The 26,633-nt window shown below is 43.4% G+C and overlaps 1 protein-coding gene across 2 annotated transcripts in view; it reads left to right on the top strand.

Moving 5' to 3' along the window:
- The window catches only part of TTLL11 (tubulin tyrosine ligase like 11), a 222,178-nt gene that overhangs the window by 22,649 nt on the left and 172,896 nt on the right, over positions 1-26,633 (top strand). For both annotated transcript variants that reach the window (XM_028107889.2, XM_088019260.1), the window contains exon 2: positions 21,627-21,723. In XM_028107889.2, coding sequence (XP_027963690.2) covers positions 21,627-21,723 — 97 coding nt within the window. The remainder of the gene's footprint in view (positions 1-21,626; positions 21,724-26,633) is intronic.

Genomic DNA, 26,633 nt, shown 5'->3' with positions numbered 1-26,633 from the left:
TCGGCTTGTCATGAGAAAGTGAGAGATAAAGTACGTCGTCGTTTCTTTATTTTTAAAGCCTTTGCTAATACAGACCCTTGTTTCCTCTTCCCATGGTGGCTTGGATTCTAGATTCCCCAGCAGGGATATTTGGCAGATTTATAAACCAGTGCAAATCAGCTTTTAGCTTGAGAGTTTTATTTTCCCATATAAACACATTGTCAACCAACTTTCTGAATGCCCTACTCATCGAAGAAGTTGGATTGACTATAGTAGAAACAAAGTCCTTTTGATTTTGGTTTTGAGAGGCAGAGAAGCAAACACTGCGAGTGCTTTCTCTGTGTTAGGTATTTTTCACAGGTTATCTTTTGATCCTTGTAAACCTTTGAGGTGAAAAACCTTATCCCTGATTTCCAGACAAAGAAAGGGATGGATTCACAGAGGTTAAGTAACTTGCCCAAGGTCATGCAGAATCGAGATTTGAACTCAAGTCTTGGTGACCGTATCACTCTGTGGGCCTCTCTTGTTCTTTTTTAGGGGACTCTGTAGAACTTCCCTGAATGTCCAATAAGTTTTACCTATTGCATAAACATGTGATTATGAGCAGCGCCTCTTGATGATTTTGTGGCCTTTCTGGCCACAGTAGAGACAGAGGGCCTGTTGTGGCCCCAAGCTCAGTGTCTGGCATGCTTCGATCCTTAGGTCATTAATCCAGTCACTCTCAGGGGACTAGTCCAGTCGACATTGTCGGCTCTTCTCATTTCTGCGTTTGGGTGGTCTCTGCCCCTCAGCTCTGAGGCAAGATTGCTCTCTCCGTGACCCTGGACTCTGGCTCTGTGTCCTTCCCTGGTGTCCTCCCCACAGCCTTTATCCAACTTCTCCGGGATTTTCTGTCCCTTAGTAAAAGGAAAGTCATGTAAAGCACCTTCTAAGTGTATGGCCTTATTATGACGAAGGGCCCCCCCCAACCCCTGCCCCACACTTTGTTCCCCTAGTTCTCCAGCCCCTGAGCTGATGTCACTTCAGCTTCAAGTGTGCTCTCTTTTCTGAAACCTGCGTTCAGTTCTGCCCAGCTCCCAGGAAATCTGTTGCCTATGAACAAAAATTAGCACATTAAAGCTCCCTCCCACTCCCACGCTTTAAAACATCATATCCCAGAGAACCACATTATAATTCAATCCGCCGTATCCTGGGAAGGGCCTGTTTTTTCAGAACGCACCTTAGAATCAGTGCTTTGTGCCTGCAAATCTCTTTTTTATTAATTTAATTTATCTTTATTAACTCTTCATTCCATATTAGCACAGTTCTCTTGTTGGGCTATAAATTCACTCTTGTTTTATTATTTATTAACAAGCATTTGTTAAGGGCTTGATGGTGTCAGGCTACCACCTCCATTATCTCACATATTCTTCCAAAATCACTCTGTGGAAGGGGGTACCGTTTGTAGTTGGGGAAAATGAGGCTCAAAGAGGTTCATTAACTCGTCTGTATTTCATCTAGTAGGTGGTAGGTCTGGGATTTGAACCGTGGTGTTTGGATTCTAAATCCATAACCTCTCCCAGATGAAAGCCAAGGCTTATAGTTTCTTATTATCTTGCTGCTCCAGTTACTCTACTCAACTCCTTAATTAGTGGTGACTCCAAATCAGCATGTTAACTGAGCCTTCTGGTACGAGAATGGGTTTTGTTTTGACAGGAGTCGCATAATCCATACTGAGAAGACATTACTTAAGCCCGAATGAGAGACCGTCAAAATCCACAGGAAAGCTGGAAGAAAGGAAAGGGAAAAATTTTTATTTGACCGGCTGGCTGATTGATCTCTAGAGACTTTTCTTTCTTTTTCTATCCCCATTCCTTTTCTTCTTGGAAGGGTAGAAGTACTTCAAGGAGCTCCACCCAGTTCTTAAAAATGTCCAGGAGGTGGCAGTGAAGTAAGCTCCTAGCGTGTTGGGTTTTAGATTTTCTGAAGCCTAACTCAGCATATCCCAAACTTGTCTGATCAGAAAAATCACCTGCGGCATTGGTTAAAGTTTGATTTCCCGGTAGGGGTGGGACCTGGGGAGTCTTTACATATATATATTTTTTAACAAGCCCCCCTTAGGCAATTCTTATGATCAGACTAGCCTGGGAAACACTGAGTATCATCGCTGGGAATTGGGTCTTTTTTGTCTGCTGTCCTCTGTAGATTTGAAGCACAGCGGTCGCATTGCACTGCAGTAGAGAGGACATGAATTCTGGAGAATTCTGGAGTCAGAAAGCACAGGATTCAAAAACCCAATGTGACCGCTTGTAAATTTTGTTATTTTGGGTATGTAACTGGACGTTCCCATCTTGAGAACTCCCCTGCCATTTTCTCTGCCGTGACACAACAAAGCGTTTTCCTTTCTCTCCCTCTTCCCATCTCCTTTGTCTTCCTCTTCTTCAGCTCTCAGGCATGTATTCCCTGATTCCCCCCAAGCTGGGTCACTCATAATTATTTTTGTAAGAATTGTTTAAGTGTCTATCATTTCCACTAGACCCTAAGCCCCTTGAAAGGAAGAACCATGTGTCTTGGGTTTATTATTTATGATTCTAATGTTTATAATTTTTTTATTATTACGACTCTCATGTTTATTATTGCACGCCCAACACACCTAGCACAGTGCAATGTGAATGACCTTGGAGCTTTGTTTTTCTCAACTGTAAAAATGGATGAACACGATCAATCCACAGGGGTGTTGGGAGATTAAATGAAATAGTGAGTGTTAGAACAACTGGCATACAGTAGGCACCTAATAAATGTTAGTTCTTCCCTTCTGTTAAAAAACAAAATCCAGCTGAATTAATTCAAAGACTTCTTTGGCTTTATTCAACAATTCATGATGCAGGTAGCATTCCATGCAGCAAATAGAAAGTAGGTCCGAGGAGCTGTACAAAATGAGAGGTTTTGATAGGCAGAAGGGGGCAGAAAAAAGAAATTTCTAACAAAAAGTGGATTGTTTCAGGCAAGATCACCTTCCTTTGGGGAAAGGCAGGGTTCTGTCGGGCAGATTACATTGTTAGTATGGATCAGGTAATTCCAGATGGACTGGTTAGAGATTACATTCCTGGGGAGCCTGAAAATCCATTTGGAGCCTGTTGTTTCTTTTTTTAACACTTCCTTTGGAGGACCCACTTATGGTTATTAGTGCTGAATGGAATAGATTAATAGGCTTTAAGGCTGTTTGCTCAACACACTATTCTAAAAGGTTTCTAATATTCTTAAAGGTTTAGTTAGAATTCAGTCTACCTTTCTCCCTGCACCGCCCCCTCAAGTCCAAAGATTGTCTTCTGCCAGTCTTTTAATTTTATTCTGGTGACCCACTTCGAAGTCTCTAATAATTTGTACCTGACTGCCTGTGGATAGCATATCTTTACGTTTTCTTTATTCAGTTCGGTGCTGAGAATCAAAACGATATCATTGTAGACCAAACTTAATATTTTTAAAAGATCATGGGTGGTAAGATGGGTTTCAAAGGTAGCTTTACAGACTTTTTTCCTGGAATTCTTTAGAAGGAGAATGCGAACACTGTCTTGTGAAGATTTCTTCTAATCTTTTGCGAAATCCAGGCTGGTGTTAGTAGGTGAAGCAAATTCAGAATTTTATTTTGTTTCCCTCCCAGTTGGGACCCACTTGGGGATGTGACTGCCATTCAGACTTGAAGTGTAGGAGAAGGATTTACCATCAATGGCTCTTCCTCTGACACAGTGGCAAATGGAAGGTGCCCCAGTGCCCGGGCGACCAACTATCCCAGTTTGACCAGGACTGAGGCAGTGCCCCAGGGCACTAGTCTTTCAGTTTTAAAACCAGTTAAAAACTGTGAAAACTGGGGTGAATTGGTCATCCATCCATGGAGTAGCTTGCTGAAGGAATGAAAGTAACAGCGAAGCAAGCATTAGCATGCCTTCCTGTTGTTTTAAGGGACACAGGAACCAAGGAACCAAGAAGTTAAAACTGCTTTGTAAAAAAAACTTAGTGAAAGTTTTTGAAAATTAATTTTCCTTCTAAAGCACCAAACTAAATATAGGAGGTCTCATATAAATGCAATTGCTTTTGCACCATTTAGAAACTCAATGACAGTTACTTGGAAATGAATGGTATTGTGTTGCGAAACCCAATCCCGTCTTTTCTGCACCTGAATGGCTACAGCTAGCCAATTTATGTGACCCATTTTCTAGCATTAATCATTTTCACTGATATGTTGTGAATAGTTCATCTTTGAAATATTTTTTTCTAGTTAAACAACAGTAGAATGTTATTATCATTGATGAGTTTTGAAAATAGGTCAGTTTTGAAAGGAGGGCCTTATCTCAGCATAAATTGTGTATTATCGCTTACATCTTGCAAGGTAAAATATAAGCTTATTTTAATATGTATTTATGCCTATCTTAGTCCCCTAAAGTATGTAGAGTGGCTTTCAAAAATACATAGATTTTTATTTATTTATTTTTTTAAAGTTTAGGTTAAAAAGTCAGGGCAAAGGAACAATGAAAATGGTGTAATATGATGAAATCTGACAAGAGTTAGTATCTAGAAATGTGAGCTCTTGGGGCACCTGGGTGGCTCTCAGTCCTTAAAAGTCTGCCTTCGTTTCAGGTCACGATCCCAGGGTCCTCAGATCCAGCCCCACGTTGGGCTCCCTGCTCAGTGGAAGCCTGCTTCTCCCTCTCCCACTCCCCCTGCTGTGTTCCCTCTCTTGCTCTGTCAAATAAATAAATAAAATCTTAAAAAAAAAAAAAAAAAGAAATGTGAGATGTAAAGATTTTGCACAGTCTTTATGATGGGACACAGATTTGGTTCTGGGTTTTCTGGTTACCAAGGAAAAACAGAAACACTCCAAGCTGTGAAGTCATGGTGCTGGCAGATAAAATAAAAGATACTGCTTAAGAGAAATGCGTTTTTTCCTAGCACTGAAAGCTGGGAGAAATCTCCCCTGAGGGCCTTCATAAAGGAGCCCCTGAGTGATTGGCATTGCTCTATCAACACCTCTGATTCAATGCAGTTTCAAGGTTTTGTATGAGATGGTGCCCTCAGTGCACTCTGAGAGCATAACAACCAAGTGCCAATAAGACCCATGACTACATTTCATACAGTGGTCCTTCCCTGGGGCTGTGCCTCAGCCTCCTGGCAAGTGTTTTAGCCTTTAGATTTCTAGCTCCCAGCCCACCTCTACTAAATCAGCATCTCTGTACTTTTGAAAAGCTCCTGGATAATCTTGATAGAGAATCACTTATTTAGAGGTTTTTTTTTAAGCCATTGAAAGAGGAAACTCAAATGTCCAATAAACATTTGAAAAAAAAATTCAAACTCACTGGTATTATCCATGAGTATGCAAATTAAAACAACGGTGAGCTACCATTTCCCATTGACTTGATTGGGCAAAGATATGTAGCAGTAGCCAGCAGAGTTGAAAGTGTGTATACTCTGTGACCCAAACAATTCCACTTCTAGGGAACAATTCTCATCCATGTGCACAAAGAGATACAATGAGGAATACAATGAGGATGTTTATTGCAGTGTTCTTTGTAATGAGGAAGAATTGGAAAGCACCTATATTCCATCAATGGTGGGATGCATAAGTCCTTTTATGACGTGGGTTGAATTGTGTCCCCCCTGAAGGATAGGTCCAAGTCTTGACCAGTATCTGTGAAAGGGACCTTATTTGGAATTACAATCTTTGCAGATGTAATTAAGTTAGGGATCTTGAGATGAGATGATCCTGGATTAAGTTTGGGACCTAAATCCAATGAGTGTCCTTACAAGAAACAGAAAAGGAGAAGACATTGAGACACACAGTGTTGAAGGCCATGTGAAGACAGAGGCAGGAGTGGTTGAAATTGGAGTGATGCATTTCAAACCAAGGAACGCCTGGGATTGCCAGCATCCACCAGAAGCAAGAGAGAGGCATGGAGTGGGTTTCTCTCTCAGATCTCTCAGTAGGAACCAGCCCTGTCAATGCCTTGATTTCAAATTTCTGACCTCCAGAACTGTGAGAGAATACATTTTTGTTGTTTTAAGCCACCCAATTTGTGATAATTGGTTATGGTTGCCGTAGGAATCTAATAAAATGGAAACCTTCCCCCAAACTACAGGTATACCTGGAAGAGGGTTATGAGGTTCTCCTTCAACTGAGAGAGTGGAAGCATGGAGCTAAATAATCTTCCATAGTGCAATTGAAGCCGTTTTTTCCTCATTTGAGGCTAAAAGAGCCCTTGGAGACCATGTGGTCCGACTGCCCCTATTTTAAAGATGAGGATGCCCAGAAAAGGGAAGTGACTTGCCCAAGACCCTATTGCTAATAAGGGGCAAGCTTGGACTTGAACCCAGATCTGTTAGACTCCAGAGTCTATGTTCTTTTCACTTCATTTGTGGCACTGGCACCAGAATGTATCTGGTCCTCTCAGATCAATATGGCAGCATGGGCTGTAGGAGGGAGCTCAGGTGCTGGAGTCACAAGACTTGAGTTAAAGTCTTTGCTCTTGCAGTATAGCAAGCCAAAGGTTGTTAACTTCACTAACCCTTAGATTCTTTTTCCTGACAGTGAGGCTAACCTTCGCTCCCAGAGTACCTCAATCTCTGCATTGTAAGGTTCCAATGAGATAGTATATGTGGAAAGGTCTTTATTAAACTGTAAATCACTATATATGTGGTATTACCATCATCATCTAATCTAGCCTCAGACCAGGAATGGAAGAACTCGGAAAGTGTGGTAAGCAGAATTCTAAGATGACCCCTAGGGGCCTTCACCCATGTATAATCCTCTCCCTTTGAGTGAGGATGGGACCTGTGGGTATGATAAGCTATCCATTCCTGTGATTTTGTGACATCATATGGCAAAAGAAAGATTTTCCTGGATGGGCCCAACCTAATCAAGTGAGCCCTTTCAAAGCATTTTTCTCTGGCTGGGCTGCAGGAGAAGTCAGACAGATGTGCTTTAGCTAGTCTGGAAGAAAGCCAACATCCACTTTTGTGAACTGCCCTTGGGGCTCACTATGGCAAGGAACTGTGAGCAGTCTCGAGTTGCTGAGTATGGTCCCTGGTTGGCAGCGCTGAGGAAAATGAGAACCTCAGTCCTACAGCGGCAAGGAGATGAATTCTTCTATACAGTGAACTGGAAGATGACCCTGAGCCCAGACTGGAGTTGCAACCCTAGCGACACCTGCATTTCAGCCTTGTGGTAATCTAAGCAGAGCACTGAGCCATACCATGGTGGACTTCTGACCTAAAGAACTGTGAGTCCATAAATGGGTGTTGTCTGAAGCCACTAGGTTTGTGTTCTTTTTTGGGGGGCGGGCAGCAATAGAAAACGAATACAGAGAGATTAAAAGCTTTTCCTTGGGTGATAGAACCATTAAGTGCACATAGCCGTATAACCCTCCAAGAAACTGAGCTTCTCTAAGGCTGGAGCTTCATCTTATTGATCTCTGGAGTCAGACTGACTGGGTTTGTGCCCTGGCTTTGCCGCTTAGGAAGTTAAAAATGGAGGCAACCGGAGCACCTGGGTGTCTCAGTCGGTTAAGTGTCTGACTGTTGCTTTTGGCTCAGTTTGTGAGATCGAGCCCTGCTTCGGCTCCGTGCTGAGTGTGGAGCCTGCTTAAGCTTCTCTCTCCCTCCACCCCTCCCCCCACCTCCCCACCCCTCCTCTCATGTGCGCGGGCTCGTGTACTCTCTCTTTCTAAAACAAACAAACAAACTGAGGCAAGTTACTTTACTTCTCTGTGTGTCCGTTCCTCCTCTGTAAGATGGAGATGATAATGTTAGCAGCACTGAGTGATCTTAGCCATGTGAAATGCTTACAACTGTGCCAGGCACATAGTAAAAACTCAGAGATTGTTCTATCTCAGCCTTTAGCCCAGAGCTAGCACATACTAGGCCCTCATGAATGTTTGTTGAGTGGATAGATTAATTAATCTGGACCAGAATCTTGGTCCCCTGATTCTTAATCCTAGAGTATTTCTACTAATCATCATTTGTAATAGAATACAGCTTTTTTCCCAAAGCTAACTTTGCTGGCCCAGTTTCTTCAGGATGCTCCAGAAAAGCACCAGATTTATAACACCACCAAAATACAGAGGTGTTTAAACTTGTCCCAGAGTGCTTTAAAACCTGGACTCGGTAGAAACCAACTGAAAGCTGCGAGTGGGCTGGCTTTGTCTTAATAGACCATGTCAGCGGATCAGGGTGACATACACTTAATGCAGTTGCCTCATTATCTGGTCATCAGGGAAATAGCAACTGTCATTGGCAACTGAGCTAGGCCATCGATCAGTTTGTTCTGAGTTCACAATATAAATTAAAAGGTGTTGCTTAAATACTTAGTAGAGGAATAACAGCTCTCATCTCAAGCAGCTAGTGAAGCAGTGGGTTTTGCTACAGCTCTTGGCTGTGCTGAGCTGTGAATAATGAGAAGATTTGTAACTTGACAGTATAGTTCAACATTAGAAAGAAAAGGAGACCCCAAAATTTGATAAGGAGGCCCATACACTCTCACCTCTGCTCCCATCACATTTGGATTGTTTTTGCTGATAATTCCTTTCAAAATCCGAAACAGTGAGGTGGGTTCTAGGCTGAGAACTAGACCATTGCTCTCGACTGGCCCACATTGAGGGGGTACATTTCCTTTCCCGCAGCTGCCTTGTTCACCCGCAAGAGTTGTTATCAGAGCCTGGGCTGGAGAGATGGATGACCAACGCCCGCACAGGTCTGCGGTACCCCTGAGCAGTTTCACATCAGGATTTGTTTTGAGGCTTAGAGATTCTGGTTCCACTCAGTTCCCCTTCTGTTGCAAGACCCCATCTCATGCCTTATTCCCTCCACACTGACCCGCATGCCACTCATTCCTCCAGCATCTGTGACTTGCCCCTCCCTCCCAGACACTGGGTGGAGGCACCTGGAATACAGAAATAACTGAGATGCTTTTCCTGCCCCGGAGAGACTTCTAATCATGCTCCCTCATGCGTCCGTGCCTTTGCGCATGGGGCTCCTCCAGCCTAGACAACCTTCATGCCTTCCGGGCTTGGCAAATTCCAAATGGGAGTATGACGGCTATTCATAAGCTGTGTGGAGATTAAATGTTACCAGGTGGGTAAAGAGCTCAACTTGGGGGCAGGCATATAGTAGATGCTTGGTAGGATGGTGACTACAGGCATCCAGTGATCTGTTTGTGTGTCTAACTCAGCTGCTATGATATGAGCTCTCTGAAGGTAAAGACTCTTTCATTCATCCTCCTGTTTTTACCTCTCCAGCTTTTGTCTCCCATCACTGACATTTTGACCCATACGTGGAAACTCGCAGCATTCCCTAAGCATACCGCCTGGCTCAAAGGCATGACGTGCTTGTGTGTTGAGCTAATGCATTGATGTTCCAGCTAAACCATGGTGCTTTTAGATCGGCTTTCTGGTGGAGTTGCCACGTGGACAGTCCTGAAAGGGCCTGGGTATTTGGTTTACTGGGGATGAGCTGCTATAAGAGGTGCTGGGCATGACTTTGGCAAAAGTCGTTTGATAATCCTATCTGGGAAGAGAGTGCTGCTGGAATGGAAACTTGATTTGCCTTGTTGCCATTTCAGTTAATAAACACACTTAAAGTTTTGGTGTGGAAGTCTTTGAGGTAATCTGGGGACTAATGGTGAATTGATATCATTTACTCACGGTGATGGAGTAGAGAGCTGTTGATAGTATAGGGAAGAAAAAATAAATTTCTCTCTACCCTTCTAGGTCGTTGGCTGAGACACCCCTGCAACAAGGGAGAGATTAACAGGGGAAAACAAATTTGCATTGATTTTGTACGTACAGGGGCCCCAAAGATATGAGACCCAAAGAAGTAACCGAACAGATAACTTTTATACTTTTTTGACAAGAAACAATAAATTTGTGAGGAATTGACAACGAAGTTTGAGCTTGAGGTAGTAAATTGGAGAGGAAGTAACAAGGTTTGATTTCATCGTCTTCAGGGCTCCAAATTCTCTCTTGCTGGTGATAAGAATTTCTCCTTTCCTCTTGGTATAAAGAGGGCACCTTTCACATGGGAGATTTATTTTCTGCTCTCAGGGAGACAAAGGATGGTCAGAGCATCCTTCTTGCATCGATTGTTTCTTATGTAACTTTAATTCAAAATAATATGCCAGAGTGGCATATTTTGGGGCAGCCTGCCCTAAACCCCATCAATAATTTTGTAGAACATAATAGAGTTAATTTATAATTGATACTGGAACTCTTTTCCATAGGCGAATTACAGTGGAATGGAGTAAGAGTCACTTAATGTGGGCATCTTGTTGTTTGTGTCACCCTTATGAATTGGAAAGTGGAAAAAAAAGAACATAGTGCTAAATTGGTATCTAATCTTTTCAGAGCGATTTGCCAAATAAACTGGAATTTTAATTAAAACTGCAAGCCAAGAGGTAAATCACTTTAGAAGTTTGTGACGTTTTCCTTTTTCTCTTGGTTGGTATAATTGCTACTAATGAAGATTCTTTACGAGTGGGAATTAGACACCAGAATAAATAACTGGAGGAGATTGCTGTGGGGCTTTGAAATTATGAGAGGGGCAAGGCTCTCTTCCCCTCCTGCCAACATGGGCTTTTTTTAAATAGTTCAATTGTTTGGTAACAATTCTGATCTCATTAGAAGTGTTATGATCAGAAGCAGAAGCAAGGTGGATGCAGGCCTCCCTGCAGCTCTTCCAGCTCTAATTCATATGAGTCAATTATAATGAATGGATTTAATAAAAAAAACATACAATGTACTTTGGTGATTAACTCAGTGAACAACAAATGGTGCGCTTATCCAGAGTATCATATTTGCAATAACGAAGAAGTGAACAGGAAAAGGAAACTTCATAGATCACAAGAATTGCTACTTTCCAGCAAAAGGTTGTTAATTACTTATCCTTTTCCTATACTTACTGGCTCTATTAGAGGATGAATAATTACTGCCTTCCTGGGGAACCCATTCGAGCCAGAAGGCGACTTTATTAAATTGGAAGGCTCCGTAGAGTGCTAGTTATCCCTGTGGGATCCTCTCCATTCAGAGTCTCCAACAACTAGGAATCTGGAGGAGGTGAGAGAGGACTGTCAGCCTATGGGCATGAATGAAGGGGCTTCTTTAAAGTGCATTGGCTGTCAGAGCAGTTCTTATCCATGAAACTGGCCATGTGCTTTTCCACCTCTGTGCCTTCCCTCACCCCTACCCGCAATGCACTCTTTCTCTCCTTGCCCCATGGCCACTCACCCTGTCCCCTCTCTCCTAGCCTTGGCCAGATTCTTCATGGGTCTGGCTGCCCTCAATCTTGCTCTACCTCCCCTCCAGTCTCCATTCTAGCCAGATCTGGCATAGCCCTGCTGGAGCACTTCTCCTCTACCTGCAGAATCAAGTTCAAGCTTGTCAGCTTGCCCTATGAGCCCTTCATGACCTGTCTGGGTCATGGAGACCTCTCCAGCTTTATCTCCTCTACTCACCCTGGGCTCTAGGTACGTGGAACTTCTCATGCTTTCCAGAATCCCTGCCTTGCATGCACTCCGCCCTCCACCTGATTTCCCTTTCTCCTCATCTCTGCCTGGCAAACACCTATTTCACACCCAGCTCAAATGGCCCCACCTCGGTTCAACTTTCCTCCTCTAGAGCAGAAGCAATTGCTCCTGCTGGACTCTCACACAGATAATGCATCTGCTTCAACCCCAGGCTGGTTCCTGAATCCCTGGAGCTATGTTTGATTCACTACTGTTTTTGAAGAGGTGGATTTGTTGAGGGCCAGCCTCTGCTTTCTCTACCAGGGGAGATGTCTGGGGACTTCTCTCTGCCTCTCTCACCATGGGACTTAATTAGGTGAAGAGCAATCCAGGATGCTCACTGTCAATATTCTGTAATAGGACTAACTTAGCTCCTTCTATGTGCCAGGCTAGTCACAAACATTCTTTCACTTACACAATTGTTTTTAATCTTCCTGACACCCTCTGTGATGGAGGCTTTGCTAGTCCTCTTTCTCAGATATTAAAACCAAAAGCCTTAGAAGTTGGCAGGGTTGAGATTTGAACCCAGGTTCTGGAAGTCAAGTCAAGGAGCTTTTGTGCGAGTACAGGCTTTCCCCAGAGGTTAGATGCATACCCAAGAAGACCTACATGTCTTCAAATACTTTGAATACACCTTGTGCACCTTGAACCTTAGACTGGCCCTGGAAAACACCCCTGTCCACCATCTCCTTTGCATACTATCTTACCAGCCAATAGGTATGGGGTGAAGGGTGATGGGAAAGCATGGAAGAGAAGAAAGAGATCAGCATTTTTTGAACACCTACTGTATAATTGGTATTGTGTGCCAGGCACGGTGCTAGGTGGCTCAGATGCATTATTAATCAATCTAGTAACCCACATCGCATCGTCATTATTGTTCTTGCTGAGGACGCAGGCTTGGAGTTGCCCCATGTGTAGCTTTTCTCCCCAGCCCCATCCAGAGATGCTGTGGTCAGGAAGCTGGCCAGTCCCTCCCCAGCATGGGGAAGCCTCTTCTTGTTAGCCTATTTTCCACAGGTAGGTGGGAGCCTGGAATCTCCCTGTGGCCCCTCAGTTGGGTGGTTGGTGCTTCTCATCTGTCTGGGAGGATAGTGACGCCGTTAGCTGAGATGTGAACAAGAGAAGAGTGCGCTAGCCTCCCTCTCTCAGGCTGAAAAGGGGGCTCACCTTCTTTTGATACGCTCAGATTTGGCAGATGGAGCCATGTTCCATCTGGTTACACCCTTCAGCATTTGATGGATCTTTGCCAGTGTTTTCTTTGTCTGCTTGCCTTTCCTGATTGAAGAAAAGAGTGCTGAGTTTTCAGTACATCCTTGAAGGGCAGTTGCTCAGTCCTTTCCTTGTCTTAACTGGTCTTCTCTGGACTTTTTCTGCACTCTGATCTTCCTTGAAGTATTAACCACAGCTCTTTTTTTGCGTAGATATACGTGCTCATTTTGTTTTTCATAGATTAATCCATCTATCCATCCATTCAGCTTAGTGGAGCCAAAAAGAGCACAGTCTTTGGAGACAGACCAACATGACTTCAAATTCTGGGTTTACCACTTAGCAGCAACAGAATTGTGTTGTTGTTTTTTTTTTTCATGTGCAAAATGGAGGCATATATGTAAGATACCTGGCATACAATTAAGTGCTTAATAAATAATAATTATTAAATTTCATATAAGGATATACTCATCTTAGATTCCTTCATTCTCAGAATGCTTTCATTCTCTAAGGCACTGTTATAAACCTGGCATAGTGTATTCATTATCTACTACTGTGTAACAGATTTCTCCAAAGCTGAGCAGCTGAAATCATTATTACTCACACACTTCCTGAGGATGAGGATTTGGGGAGTGACTTAGCTGGGGTTCCGGCTCAGTGTCTCTCACGGGGCCACAGCCTCTGAAGACTTGACTGGGGCAGAAGGACCCACTTCCAAGCTCATTCCCATGGCTGTTGGTGGGAGGCTTTGATTTGCTTCTCCAAAGTGATGTGATGATGATGAGAGAGAGATGGGAGCTAGCCACACACACACACACACACACACACACACACACACACACACACACACACACACACACAGTGTGCCCAAGACAGAAGCCACAGTCTCGACATCCCATCACTTCTTCTGCGGTAGCTATTGGTTCCACGGACCAAGCCTGTGCCAGTTGTGGGAGAAGACTATACAAGGGTCCGAATTCCAGGAGGCAGGGATAATCGGAGACTATCTTAGAGGCTGCCTACCACAGATGGTAGACCAGGGAGAGGGCAGAAAGAATAAAGTATGTCTACCCTGAAGCATTCTGTCTGATGGGGAGGCAGTCATGTAAGCATAGATACCCTACAAGGCAGTGGCTGTACTACAGGCATTGGCAAGATTGCAGAGGGGACACTGAAGAGAGATCCATTAACTCTGCCTAGGGGTGTCATCGAGGGTTTCCCAAGTGCATGTACCCTGTGGCGTTCTTATTCAAGAGCTGTCCTAATGGTGCTTGATATTTGGTTGGCATCTTTTTTAATTGAAGTTACTCGTTGAGGTGATTTCTTTGGGCATTAAAAATAATAGGCTACTCTATATACCACAATTTGCTTTTTACAAAGTACTTTCCCAAGCACTGCCTCAGTCTGCATGACAGCCCTAGGAGGTGGGCAAGTTTTATTGCTATTGTTTTCCTCCCCTATGGGTGAGCTGGGGAGGGGCAAGGTCAATGTGTCTCAGTCTCCGGGTGGGGTGTGGCGGGTCAAGGCTGGAGCCGGGGTCTTCCTAGCCCAAGCGTACCGCTCTGGCTGCTACCCCTTCCTTGGGTTTCCTCACAGTGCATTGGGCCTTTCATTTTAAAACAGTAATTTGGGTCATTTCCCCCTGTGGATGCATTACACACATGCTTGCCCATATCAAAGCTTATTTGCCACTTTTATGCCCAATCACTTGAAAGATTTTCTTTCATGAAGAAGCTTTATGAAGAAAATCATTCACAAAGTGCAGAAATGTGAATTGTGCTTTCATCAGCATTCACTGTGAAATTCCATTTTATGAAATCCCTTGGGGGGTTTGAACTTGCTCTTTGGGCTATTTATTAGAAGAGGGACCCGAATATGAATTCCTTAAGCACAAATATGCTCAAAGGACACTTAAAGGTTTCAGTTCTTGCTAGAGCTTGGTTGTTTTGCAAGTTTGTTTTAGTCCTTCTAGGTAAGAGGGAAAAGGATTTTGGGTCCACACAGGTGTATACTCTGAGGAGAATCTTCCTTTGTGGTAAAGGTGGTAGCATGTGTGTGTGTGTGGGGGGGGTACGCTAGTGACTATAGTTCATGTGTGACTAATAAATGCCACCTCATCCAGGTGAGAGATGAGGCCTCAAAGTAAGGCAGTGGCACTGGGGACTAAGAAAGGGGAGGAAATGTAAAAATAAATTAGGAGGTAGACTAGAAGACTTGCTGACCAGGTGGATATTGGGGAGGGAAGGGAGTTAATCCTGATTCTCAGGATTATGACTTCTAATTTTTCTGTGGGCCTAGGACCAGTTGGACACCTGGTTAATCATTCTTGGAGACCTGAGACAAGTATGTCAAATTGTTCCAGGTCCTAGAAATCCCTGGTGTTCTGAGGGAGATAAGGGTTACACATGAAGTACACAACGTGCAGACCATGATAAGCATAGTAAGTGCTGGAGGGACCAAGAAGATGATCCCTGTGAGCTGATGTACTCCTGAAGCAATCCACGTCATCCTATCTAGTGGGCCGCTGATAGTTTCCATCCTACTTGACCTGTCAGCCACATCCACACTATTTACCATTCTCTTTGTCTGGAAACACGTCCCCCCGCTGTCCTTTTTATGGCTCATGCTCTCTGTCTCTCTGGTCCATCTTAGTCGGCTCTCCACATGACCTACTGTTTCTGCTATCTGGCTGGGCAGCAGCCCTACCCGATCTGCCTCTGTCTAGGTCTTCAGCTAATCTCACACTACTTTCCACTGGTCCTCTGTACCCCAGCCACCTTGACCTGTCTTCAGGCTTTCCAGTGGGCCATGGTCAGTCTGACCTCTGGGCTTTTACATATTTGTTCTCTGCCTAGAATACTCTTCCTTCCTCATCTGCCTCTTCTTTCTAATCTCAGCTCAGATAGCCCTTTCTCAGGAGTAGGGTGGCCACCAATTTGCTGTTCAAACTGGGATACGTTTGGAAGTGAAAAAAAAAAACCCCTCTATTAATATTAACACCGGGACAACAGGTGTAAACTGGCTGGAACTGCCCTGGGCTAATGAACACATGGTCACCCTACTTGGAGTGGCCTTCTCTGACTTCCCAGATGTGATGGGGTCTCCCTGTGCTCTCATTGCTCTCTGGACCTCATTTCCCCACCCTTACCATGGTTTGCAGTGATATGTTGGAGTGACTGTTTGAGTCAACTCTTCTCCCCGAGGGACTGTATGCTCCATGAAAGCAGGCATGTTCCCATGTGTCCTTGCCACCTGAGATACATTGTGCCATGCAATAGGTTCTTAACACTTAATGAGTAAATAAGTCAATGATCGACTCAGATTTGTATTGTTGTGTGGAATGTACAAAGCATTTTCATTTCCATTATCTTGTTTGGTTCCTATTGCACCTTGACATATTTCCTCATCTCAATCGATGGAAGACACACAGGTTTTGGTTGCTTAAGATCTCATAGTAAGCGACAGAAATAAGTCTAGAGCTCTCAGGTCTTCTGACCCCAAATCCAGTCCTTTCTCCAAAAGAGTTTGAAGAAGGGAAAAGGAAAGATGACTCCCAAATTTAAAATCTAGGTAACTGGGAAGATGGTGCTGACCTTAGAAAAATGGGAAGTGGGGGAGTCTGAGAAACATTGTCAATTTTCAGCTGCCCCGTGAAAAGCCAGGTAGCATTCCCGGCTACAGAGAGCTCAGAGTAGAGCCACGAATGGCCCCTTATCCTCAGGGGGCATAAGCAGACAGTTTTTTTATTGTTGTTTTATTGTGGTGAAATATACATAACAAAATTTATCACCTTAACTGTTTTTAAGTGTACAGTTCAGTAGCAATAAATACATTCACCTTCTTGGGCAACTGTCAGCATCATCCGTCTCCAGAACATTTTTCATCTCCCCAAACTGAAATTCTGTACCCATTAAACAACAACCCATTTTCCCCTCCTCCCAGCCCCTGGAAACCACTGTTCTACTTCCTGTCTCTATGAATTTGACTACTCTAGCTGCCTCACAGAAGTGGAACCGTACAATATTCTGTGTCTGATTTCTTTCACTTGGCATAATGTCTTCAGGGTTTCATCTATGTTGTACCAGGCTGAGTAATTTTACAGTGTATGGATATACCACATTTTTGTCTGTTGATGGACAGTTGATGGACACTTGGACTGCTTCCACCTTTGGCTGTTGTGAATAATGCTGAATATTTGTATATCAGTATCTGTTCAAGTCACCGATTTCAGTTCTGTTGGGTAAATACTCAGAAGTAGAGTTGCTGGATCATGTGGCAGTTTTATTTTCCACGGCAGCTTTTTACATTCCCAGGGCCTAAGGGTTCTAATTTCTCTACATCCTCATCAACACTTATTTCGTTTTTATTATTTTTTATGCTAGCCATCCTAATGAGTGTGACGTTGTATCTCATTGTGGTTTTGATTTGCATTTTCCTAGTGATTAGTGATGTTGAGCATCTTTTCATGGGCTTATTAGCCATCTGTATGTCTTCTTTGGAGAAATGTCTATTCAAGTCCTTTCTTTGTCCATTTTTAAATTGTTTTTCTTGTTCTTGAGTTGTAAAAGCTTTAAAATATGTTCTAAATATTAATCCCTTATCAGATACATGATTTTCAAATATTTTGTCCGGTTCCATGGGCTTCCCTTTCATTCTGTTGACAAGTGTCCTTTGAGGCAAAAAAGCTTTAATTTCAATGAAGTTCAATTTATTTATTTTTCTTTTGTTACCTGTGCTCTGGTGTCATAGCCAAGAAATCACTGCCAAATTAAATATCATAAAGCTTATTCCCTATGTTTTCTTCTAAGAGCTTTCTCGTTTTAGCCCTTATGATTAGGTCTTTGACTCATTTTGAATTAATATTTGTATATGGTGTAAGGTAAGGGTCCAACTTCATGCTTTCTGCATGTGGATATCCAGTTTTCCTAGCAGCAGTTGTTGAACAGAATGTCCTTTTCCCATCAAATAGTCTTGTCATCGTTGTCAAAAATAATTTGACCATATATATCAGGGTTTAATTCTGGGTTCTGTATCCTCTCCACTTAGTCTGTTTGTATTTATGCCAGTACCCTACTGGTTTTTATTAATTTATTATTATTTTTTTATTTAGAGCTATTTTTGGTTCACTACAAAATTGAGCAGAAGGAACAGAGATTTCACATATGCTCACTGACCCTACATATGCATAGCCTCCCCAGCTATCAAAATCGCATGCCAGAATGGTACATTTGTTGCAATTGATGAACATATATTGACACATCATATGTTGACACCCGAAGTCCATGATTTATATTAAAGCTTACTCTTGGTAGTGTACATTCAGTGGGCTTAGACAAATGAATAATGATATGTATCCACTGTTATGGTATTATATAGAGTAGTATCACTACCCTAAAAATCCTCTGTGCTTCCCCTATTCATCCCTCCCCTCACTCCTAATCTATGGTAACCACTGATCTTTTTATTGGCTCTGTAGTTTTGCCTTTTCCAGAATGTCATATAGTTGGAATCACACAGTATGTAGCCTTTTCAAATGGGCTTCATTCACTTAGAAATATACATTTAAGGGGCGCCTGGGTGGCTCAGATGGTTAAGCGTCTGCCTTCGGCTCAGGTCATGATCCCAGGGTCCTGGGATCAAGTCCTGCATCAGGCTCCCTGCTCCTTGGGAGCCTGCTTCTCTCTCTCTCTCTCTCTCTCTCTCTGTCTCTCGTGAATAAATAAATAAAATCTTTAAAAAAAAAGAAATATACATTTAAGATCTTTCCATGTCTTTTCTTGGCTTAATAGCTCATCTCTTTTTAGCACTGAGTAATATTCCATTATCTGGATGCATCACAGTTTATCCATTTACCTACTGAAAGACATCTTGGTTGCTTCCAAGTTTTGGCAATTATTAATAAAACTGCTATAAACATTCATGTGTGGATTTTTTTTCTGGGCATAAGTTTTCAACTCATTTGGATAAATACCAAGGAGCACAATTACTGGATCATATGGTAAGAATATGTTTCCTTTTTTAAGAACTGTCTTCCAAAATAGGTGTACCATTTTGCATTTCCATCAGCAGTAAGAGTTCCTGTTCCTCCACATCCTTGCCAGCATTTGGTGTTGTTAGTATTTTGGATTTGGGCCATTCTAACAGTTGTATAGTGGTATCTCATTGTATCTCATTGTTGTTTTATGCACTGTTTCTGTATCTTTGTTGTAAGTTTTGGCATTAGGAAGCGTGATACCTCCAACACTATTCTTCCTTCTCAAGATTGTTTTGGTTATTTGGGATCCCTTGAGAGTCCACATGAATTTCATGATAGATTTTTATATTTCTGTAAGGAAAAAAAAGTCATTTGGATTTTGGTAGGGATTTCATTGAATCTGTACATTGCTTTGTGTAGTATTGACAATCTTAACAATATAAAGTCTTCTAATCCATGAACATGGGATGTCTTTCTACTTATGGGTGTCTTCTTTAATTTCTTTCAGCAACATTTTGTAGTTTTTGGTGTACAGTCTTTTTGCCTCCTTGGTTAAGTAAATTCCTGAGTATTTTATTCTTTTTGATGCTATTATAAATGTAATTGTTTTCTTAATTTCCTTTTTGGATCATTCATGGTTAGTATATAGAAAAACTGATTTTTGTGTATTGATTTTGTATCCTATAATTTTTCTGAATTCGTTTATTATGTCTAACTGTGTGTGTAATCTTTATGGTTTTCTACATATAAGATCATCTCATCTGCAAACAGAGAATTTTACTTCTTCCTTTCCAATTTGGATGCTTCATTTCATTTTCTTGCCTTTTGCTCTGGTTAGAACTTACAATACTATGTTGAATAAAAGTGGCAAAAGTGGGCATCCTCATTTCATTCCTGATCTTAGAGGAAAAGCTTTCAGTCTTTCACCATTGAGTATGATGTTAGCTGTTTAAGCAGTTTTTAAAAAAGATCTTTAAAAGAGGTGGGATTTTGAAGTCCCGGGACCTATTTAAAATTGTGTTTCTCTGTGTTCTCAGCACCTAGCACAGTGTCTGGCACATAGCAATTATTAAATGAATGGCTTAAAAAAAAACGACAGTTTCACAAAACTGAATGAGCTAAAGACACTGCTGAATGAGGTGTTAATTTGGGACTCATGAGGTTGGCAAGGATTGAAGGGTAACGGTAAAGGTGATAAGGAGTCATTGGTTGTCTGCTGACATGGAGCAGGTGTTGGTCCCACATTGCAGGCAGCATGGCCACTTGGATCTTAGTAAATTTTGCTTGGATAGTCTGCTTTTTAGAGAAACTTCCCTGGTTAAGTTATTTTCCCCTTCCCTCTGTTAGCACTTAGCAGCTGGAAGAAAATAACATATGTTGTATCTCTTTGTATTTATGACTACTGAATTAATAACTTCAGTCCATTGGATGCAAAGAAAACAAGTGAAATGCTATAAATTATGGATGAAAGTTGTTCATGCTAATAGAGTGTGTAACATATGCCTCACTTTGGCACAGCTTTGAAATAATATGAATGATTTAAAGGGCTTGAGTCTGTTTGCCTTCATTTTAATTTGGAATATTTGGAAAGTATCGAATCACCACCATTTCATTAGTAATGCTATGCTCTTCCATTGGAACTTCAGCTCTCTCAACTTGGAGCAGACAAAAATCCTGATTAGCTGTAGTCTTAGGATGGGAAAGTCAAGTGATTGCATTCAATGTGTTAGCATCTCTCTTCATCTGGACTTCTAACAAGCAAGTTCTAAATATGAACTGACACGTCCTCACTTTTTTCCTTTAACAAGGGTCCTCTGAGTTACAGATTTAAAAAATGAATTCTGTAGATGTAGAACTTGCTGATAACTTTGAGAGGCAGCAGGATGTGGTGGAAAGAGCAGGCCTTTTTGTCTCACTGAGGGATTTTTCTGGCTGCTAATAAGGAAACCCTATAGTATGTGCAAAGAGGGGATATAGCCTAAGAATATAAGGCTGTCTTACAGGATCCAAGGACAGGAGAGACAGCAAGACTCAGGAGGGTCTGGACCTAGGATCTAGAAGCCCTAGGAACTAAAGTCACTCAGTCTGTCACCAGGGCCCCCTGGTATCACCTTCACTTTCCTCTCTACACCTATTCCTTCCCTCTCTCTCACCAGCCGGGCTGCCTTTGCTTCTTTGTGCTCATAGCTAAGCACATCTGCCCAGCTCTGGCTTTTTATCGCTTCCAGGTCAAGGGCTAGCAGAGGCTGCCTGGCATCTCAGATTTCCAAATTCCTGGAAGAGAGAATCTGGTTATTTCACCTTGAGTCAGATGACCATTCCCGGTTTGTTCATTTATTCATCCAAAAAGTCTTTATCGGATGCCAGGAGGCACGGGGGGATGCATCCTCCCTTCACGGATCATGTGTGTTTGGGGGAGCAGGGAAGAGAGAACGAGAGAGCATGAGTGAGAGAGCGTAAGCTCATTTTTCGGGGGACTGACTGGAGAGTTGCAATTTTCAGAGAAAGAGAAGTATGGCTTGGGATTCAGACAGACCTGGATTCAAATCCTGATTCCTCTCCTTACCAGCACTGTATTATTTTGTGTTACCTTTTTCACCCCAATTTTCTCCCCAGTAAAATGGGAATAATTCTTTCTAGGGTAGTTAGGAGGATTAAAATGAAGGGGTACGTGTGAAGGCATGAGTATAGTGCCTGCCACCCAGAGTCAGAACTCCACTCCTCACTGGTTGTGACCTTGAGCAAGTTCCTTAACCTGCCTGAAACGGTCTCTTCACCTATAAAATGGGAAAGGATATCATCTACCTCATGTGCTTATTATGAGGATTATATCACGTGACATGCACCAAGTCGCGGGGAATGTGTACGTAATAGACACCCAAGATGGTAGCTGCTCCTCTAGTTCTTGTTAATAGTCACAGTCTTTTCCCCTCTGTCTTCTAGTTCCCATTTGGCCGACGCTTGCCTTGTGACATCTACTGGCATGGAGTTTCATTTCACGACAATGACATATTCTCCGGCCAAGTGAACAAGTTTCCAGGTATCTACTGTTATTGTTGGCATCGAAAAATGTTTCTAGGCTGAGTGTCAGGGCTCTTCTGCAAAATGGCAGCGTTTTGAGCTCGGACTCAAGGACTCTTAATTGGGACTTGCCGCCCATACCACTGAGGCGCCCTGACCTTGGGAGAGAAGCTAACGCAAAGGTCATCAGGATTTGACCCACCAATGGGTTAAAGACTGGAGGTTCAAAAATAAAAAGACAGGCTTTCCTGGACTAATTTCACCAGTGGAAGAACATGATCTTCACTTTCTGAGTTACAATATGAAGGTGTAATGAGGAGACGATGTTCTCAAAATGAAAAAAAAAAGTAGGCCACTTCACATAAATTATTTGCAAGAAACAAAAGTACTGAAATTCTAGGAATATGCCACAAAAATGGGGTTAGCAGCTTCTGCTTTCTTTAAGTATCATCATTGGAGGCACCATTTTTACAACCAAATATACCAGTCTCTGTGTGGTGAACGACAGGCTGTGACAGTGCCTACCTTCTACCTCAGGACCTTATCCCAGTGAGGCTTTCCTGTAAGGGGGACCAGTGCCAAGAAAGTGTCAGAGCCCACACTTTAAGACACCTCCTCACTCCATTCCCAGCCTCCCCATATGCCTTTCCATTTTATTTTTAATCTCTGCCTCCCTCTTCTGCTATGGATTGCTATTCATTGTTTTTAATGGCTCAGTGAGGAGGGTGGTTAAGGTGAGTGGGTGTGCTCAGAGAGGAAGGAACATTTGGTCAGGAGGGGGTGGCGATCGCAGCCAAAGGGTCTTTCTCTTATATTCAGAAATTTTAACATAACATGTACAAACCATATTATAATACAATAGTAAAGAATTTGTTTAAAAAGAGCATCACCCTGAATCCCATCCCTCATTTAACAAGACAATGTGAATATTTCTAGATTTCCTCCCAAACCTTAACCACATTTTTGTATCATTTTTACATGGTTGCAGTCAGAGTGTGGTTGCCTGAATACAAGGTGTTTTCTTCTAGCGTGATATCATTTATGCTTATTTTTAAAAGGAGACTGCATTTACCCTTTTTCTGGGGTGCCTGTTGGCTCAACTGGGAGAGCATGTGACTGTTGATCTCAGGGTCAGGAGTTTGAGCCCCATGGTGTGCATAGAGTTTACTTAAAAAAAAAATTTACTCTTTGGCATTCTATGCCATGTCTTTAAGAAAACAAGTCTCGGAAAAACCAGTAGCCATGCATGATACACTGGTGAGTTACGCCATGTCCACTAGGGAGGTTCAGTTAAGCATTCAGGCTACCATGGGCCTCACCTGGCTCAGATTCACTTAAAAGGGTATAGGGCAGGAAACACGGCCTGCCAGCCGGTCAATGTTGGGCATTTCTCTCCAGTGGTGTCTTTGTGAGGGTGCCAAAGGCTAGTCTAACCCCTCAAGTGAAATCAGCTTAGGTGTAAGGAGACAACAGCTACATTGGTGGATGTAGGTCTGTCTTGGCTTAGACATGCCTCAAGAGCCTTATCTCACGTAGCTCCTCCAAAGCATAGCTTCCAAGGTCCCCGGCAGGGTCGTGCTGAGTTAGGAGAATCATTACATCAGGAAAGCCTGGGGCTATGGCTTCCTACCAGGTATTTATGCAATTTGCCAATCAGGGATCATTTCAACCATATGCTTTGTTGTCTAGGAACACAGCTAACTTTCTACCTTTATTGGTTTCCGGGGGAACAGAGCTAGAGAATTAACCCACAGTTAGAGATGAGGGAGGGTTCTGTTGGAGAACAAGAAGGCTTCTGGTAGCCTGGGTTCTTGCATACAGTTCAATGGGATAACTATTCTTTTCTATCTTGCTGCTCATAAAAGGTGACTTTTTGATGTCACTCAAAGGACTTACCGGGATACTGGGAGAAGGTAATTTGGAAGAGAACAGTTCTTTGAATGAGGGCAGAGTTCCTAAGACATGAATCCTCAAATGAGGCTTCACTTATGTTTCCCCCTGTTTGCTTGTGCCTCATCTCATGGCTGAGAGTAGGAAAAAAAGTCATAGCCCTAGCTCTCCTTTTGGAACACAAATTAGAGAAAAATACCCTCAAAGGACCAGTTTCATTAAAGGTGATATAAAAATATTCATTCCAAAGAAACAAGTTCGCTCTATCCCATATTCCATGTGCCTGTGACTGGAACATGTAATTTTCCACCTTACCAACGGCAATTAATTAGTTCTAATGAAAAAGCAGGCTCTCGAATCTCTAGGCAGAGACACAGTGTGGCTATACCCTCTCCCTATGGAAGACAGCAGTTCTTAACTATGATGTGATTTCAGAAGGGTCTGTCCTTTGGCTCTAGTTTGGGTCCAGGCTTATCTTCTGTCTCTCCGGTATCCTGTTATTCTAGCAGTGCATCTTGTACGCACTGTATTTGATATAGAGTAAGTTCTACTGGATGTGGCAGGCAACTGTAAATGCATCACATGCTGAATAAACTGAAAACTTTTGGAGATGCATATGGAAGCGATTTATTTTGTTTGTGTCAGCACATTAGATTTTAGCCACTTTTCTATGACGAGGTCCTCCAAGATGTGTTATTATGTCTTAACATGATGAATTAAGACTTTCTATAAAAATAATCTGATTTGGATATGTTTTTGCTTTAGGAAAGTCCCAAACTGTCAATTCTCAGCTCGCAAGCGACAGTTTTTTGCTGACTTTCAGGGTCTGAGATGTATGACAGCACATGGCAGGGGTGGGGAGGGGATGTTCTGGCAGAGAGGGAAAGGGCCCCAGCCAGGAAGGTCCCGGGCTGCTTGCGGTCGAGCACCCGGCTGTGTCGGAGAAGATAGAGAGACAAGGAGAAACGCGTGTAGGGAGAGAAGTCAAATACAAAATAAGTGCCAGACAGAGGAAATCTGGGGTGCCCGGGTGGTTTGGAACGAGGGCACATGACCTAACCTAGATCTGCTTGGGGGGCAGACAGGGCGGGAGACCCAGGAGAACGTGCGAACTGAGGCTCCAGGGCTGGACGGGCCTGACCTCCCTGCAAAATGCAGGAATAGAGTTGGTGCAGAGACCTAGAATGTTTAGAGTAGGTTGCTCATTCAGCAAAGGGCAAGTGGCCTATGGATGGTCAGAAAGGGTCAGGTGTGAGAGGGGCTGTGGATGGGTGATAAGCAGGGACCGAAGGATAGCATCCTTATAGTCGGAAGGTCATGGGAGCCACTGAGAAATTGTTAGGCCAGAGAGCGACATGGGCCAGCTTGCATTTTCAGAAGGCCCCCCAGAGGGATGCGTTGGAGGTGGGTGGAAGGGCGGAGGCAGGAGACAGAGGTAGAGCTAAGAGGAGCCAGGCAAAAGATGAACTCATCAGCGGCACTGCGAACAGAGAAAAGAGGGTGCATCTGGAAGAAGTTATTTGTCGTTGGGTGGTTGGAATGTGTTTTGCCAAGAATTATTGTTGTCAATGATATTTGGATTGAACAGTACTCCCGAAATAGCTCAGATTTTGTTTTGTTTTTGTTTTAAATTGGGTTAAATAGGTCTGTGTGGGCAAGCCTAAGGATCAGACTGGTACCCTCTTGTGTAGCTTCACAGGGGTTGAGATCTACCAGGCCTCGAGACTCCAGTGTAGCAGAGAGAAGAACCAGGCCCAGGAGTGACAGGAGGCAAGTTCTTGGTGTGGGAAGCTCCCACCTGAGTTAGAGTGTTTTCCCAGTTGAGAGGGGACCTGCCACCATAGGGACATCTGGAGAAAGACCTGCTGGGAACCCCAGGTAGGCAGTGAGCCTCAAAAGAACCTCTTAAGTAGGCAGTGGGAGGGCAGGCACAGGGCTCAGGTCCCAAGCAGGAGGACCCAGCCCTTGCTGGGTAGTCTTGGGTGGAACAGAGGAGGAACACTGGTAGGAACAAAGTAAAGGCATTGCCAAGGCAGCTACTCAGGCACCAGGAGCAAAAGACAGATTACCAAAACCTGGGGACAAAGCAATCAGAAAGCCTCAGAAAGACGCTGAAATCCTCCTTATCTAATTGGAGTACAAAGTCAGGGTCAAAGATTGCCTTATTCTCAATCTCGGTGGGCAGGGAGCTGATGGTTGGACCTAGAGCTTCCAGCTCAGGTCAGAGTGTGTCCCAGAGCCTAGGGCAGGCGTCCCAGGGAGGGTCAGGTGCTGCAGTTCCTTGGAGAAGGGAGGTAGAGTCTAGAGCCAGCAGAGCCTGGCAGTGACCTCTCTTTTCCCCTATTTGCTTGGGAACGTCTGTTCTGGCTTAGCTAGAAACCCAGCTATTCCCGTGAGAGCCGAAGACACTCCCCACATCTGTCTCTGAGCCACCACCAGAAGCCCAGACGCCAGCAGCTTCCACATGGGGTGGAGGGAGGGGTCGGAGATATGGTGGAGGAACCAAGGTTTTGGTGGTGAGTGGACTGAGGGAGGTTGACACTGGGTGCCTCCTGGAGACAGGTATTTAGGTAGAGGAGGGGCGAGTCGTCCAGAGACTGTGGGTCAGAACTGAACTGTCTGGGGAAAGTAGCCGTTGGATTGTAGGGTGCTTCCAAAGTTGGCTGTTTTCAGTAGAGAACTACCTGGAGACTGGCACAAAAGCAGACTTGGGAGCAGATCTGTCAGCTGGTGGGGGGACTTAGGATCCACATTACAGTAGGAGCCATCGCAGGTTTCGAATGATTATGTACTCAATTTGCCGGAAATTGATTTTTTTCTTTTCTTTTTTTTTAGAGAGGGAGAGAGTGCAGGGGAGGGGCAGAGGGAGAGGGAGAGAGAAAATCTCAAGTGGGCTCCATGCCCAGTGTGGAGCCTGATGCAGGGCTGCATCTCACGACCCTGGGATCATGACCTGAGCCGAAATCAAGAGTCAGACACTTAACCGACTGAGCCCCCCAGGCACCCCTGGACATTGATTTCCACAAGGCTTTTCTGGAG

Source organism: Eumetopias jubatus, unplaced genomic scaffold (assembly GCF_037043125.1).
Source record: "Eumetopias jubatus isolate StellerSeaLion01/CBP00866 unplaced genomic scaffold, mEumJub1_p1.0 scaffold_15, whole genome shotgun sequence".
Classification (NCBI taxonomy): Eukaryota; Metazoa; Chordata; class Mammalia; order Carnivora; family Otariidae; genus Eumetopias; species Eumetopias jubatus.
The sequence above is the reverse complement of the archived record's forward strand: the minus strand, read 5'-3'. Positions and strand labels throughout refer to the sequence as shown.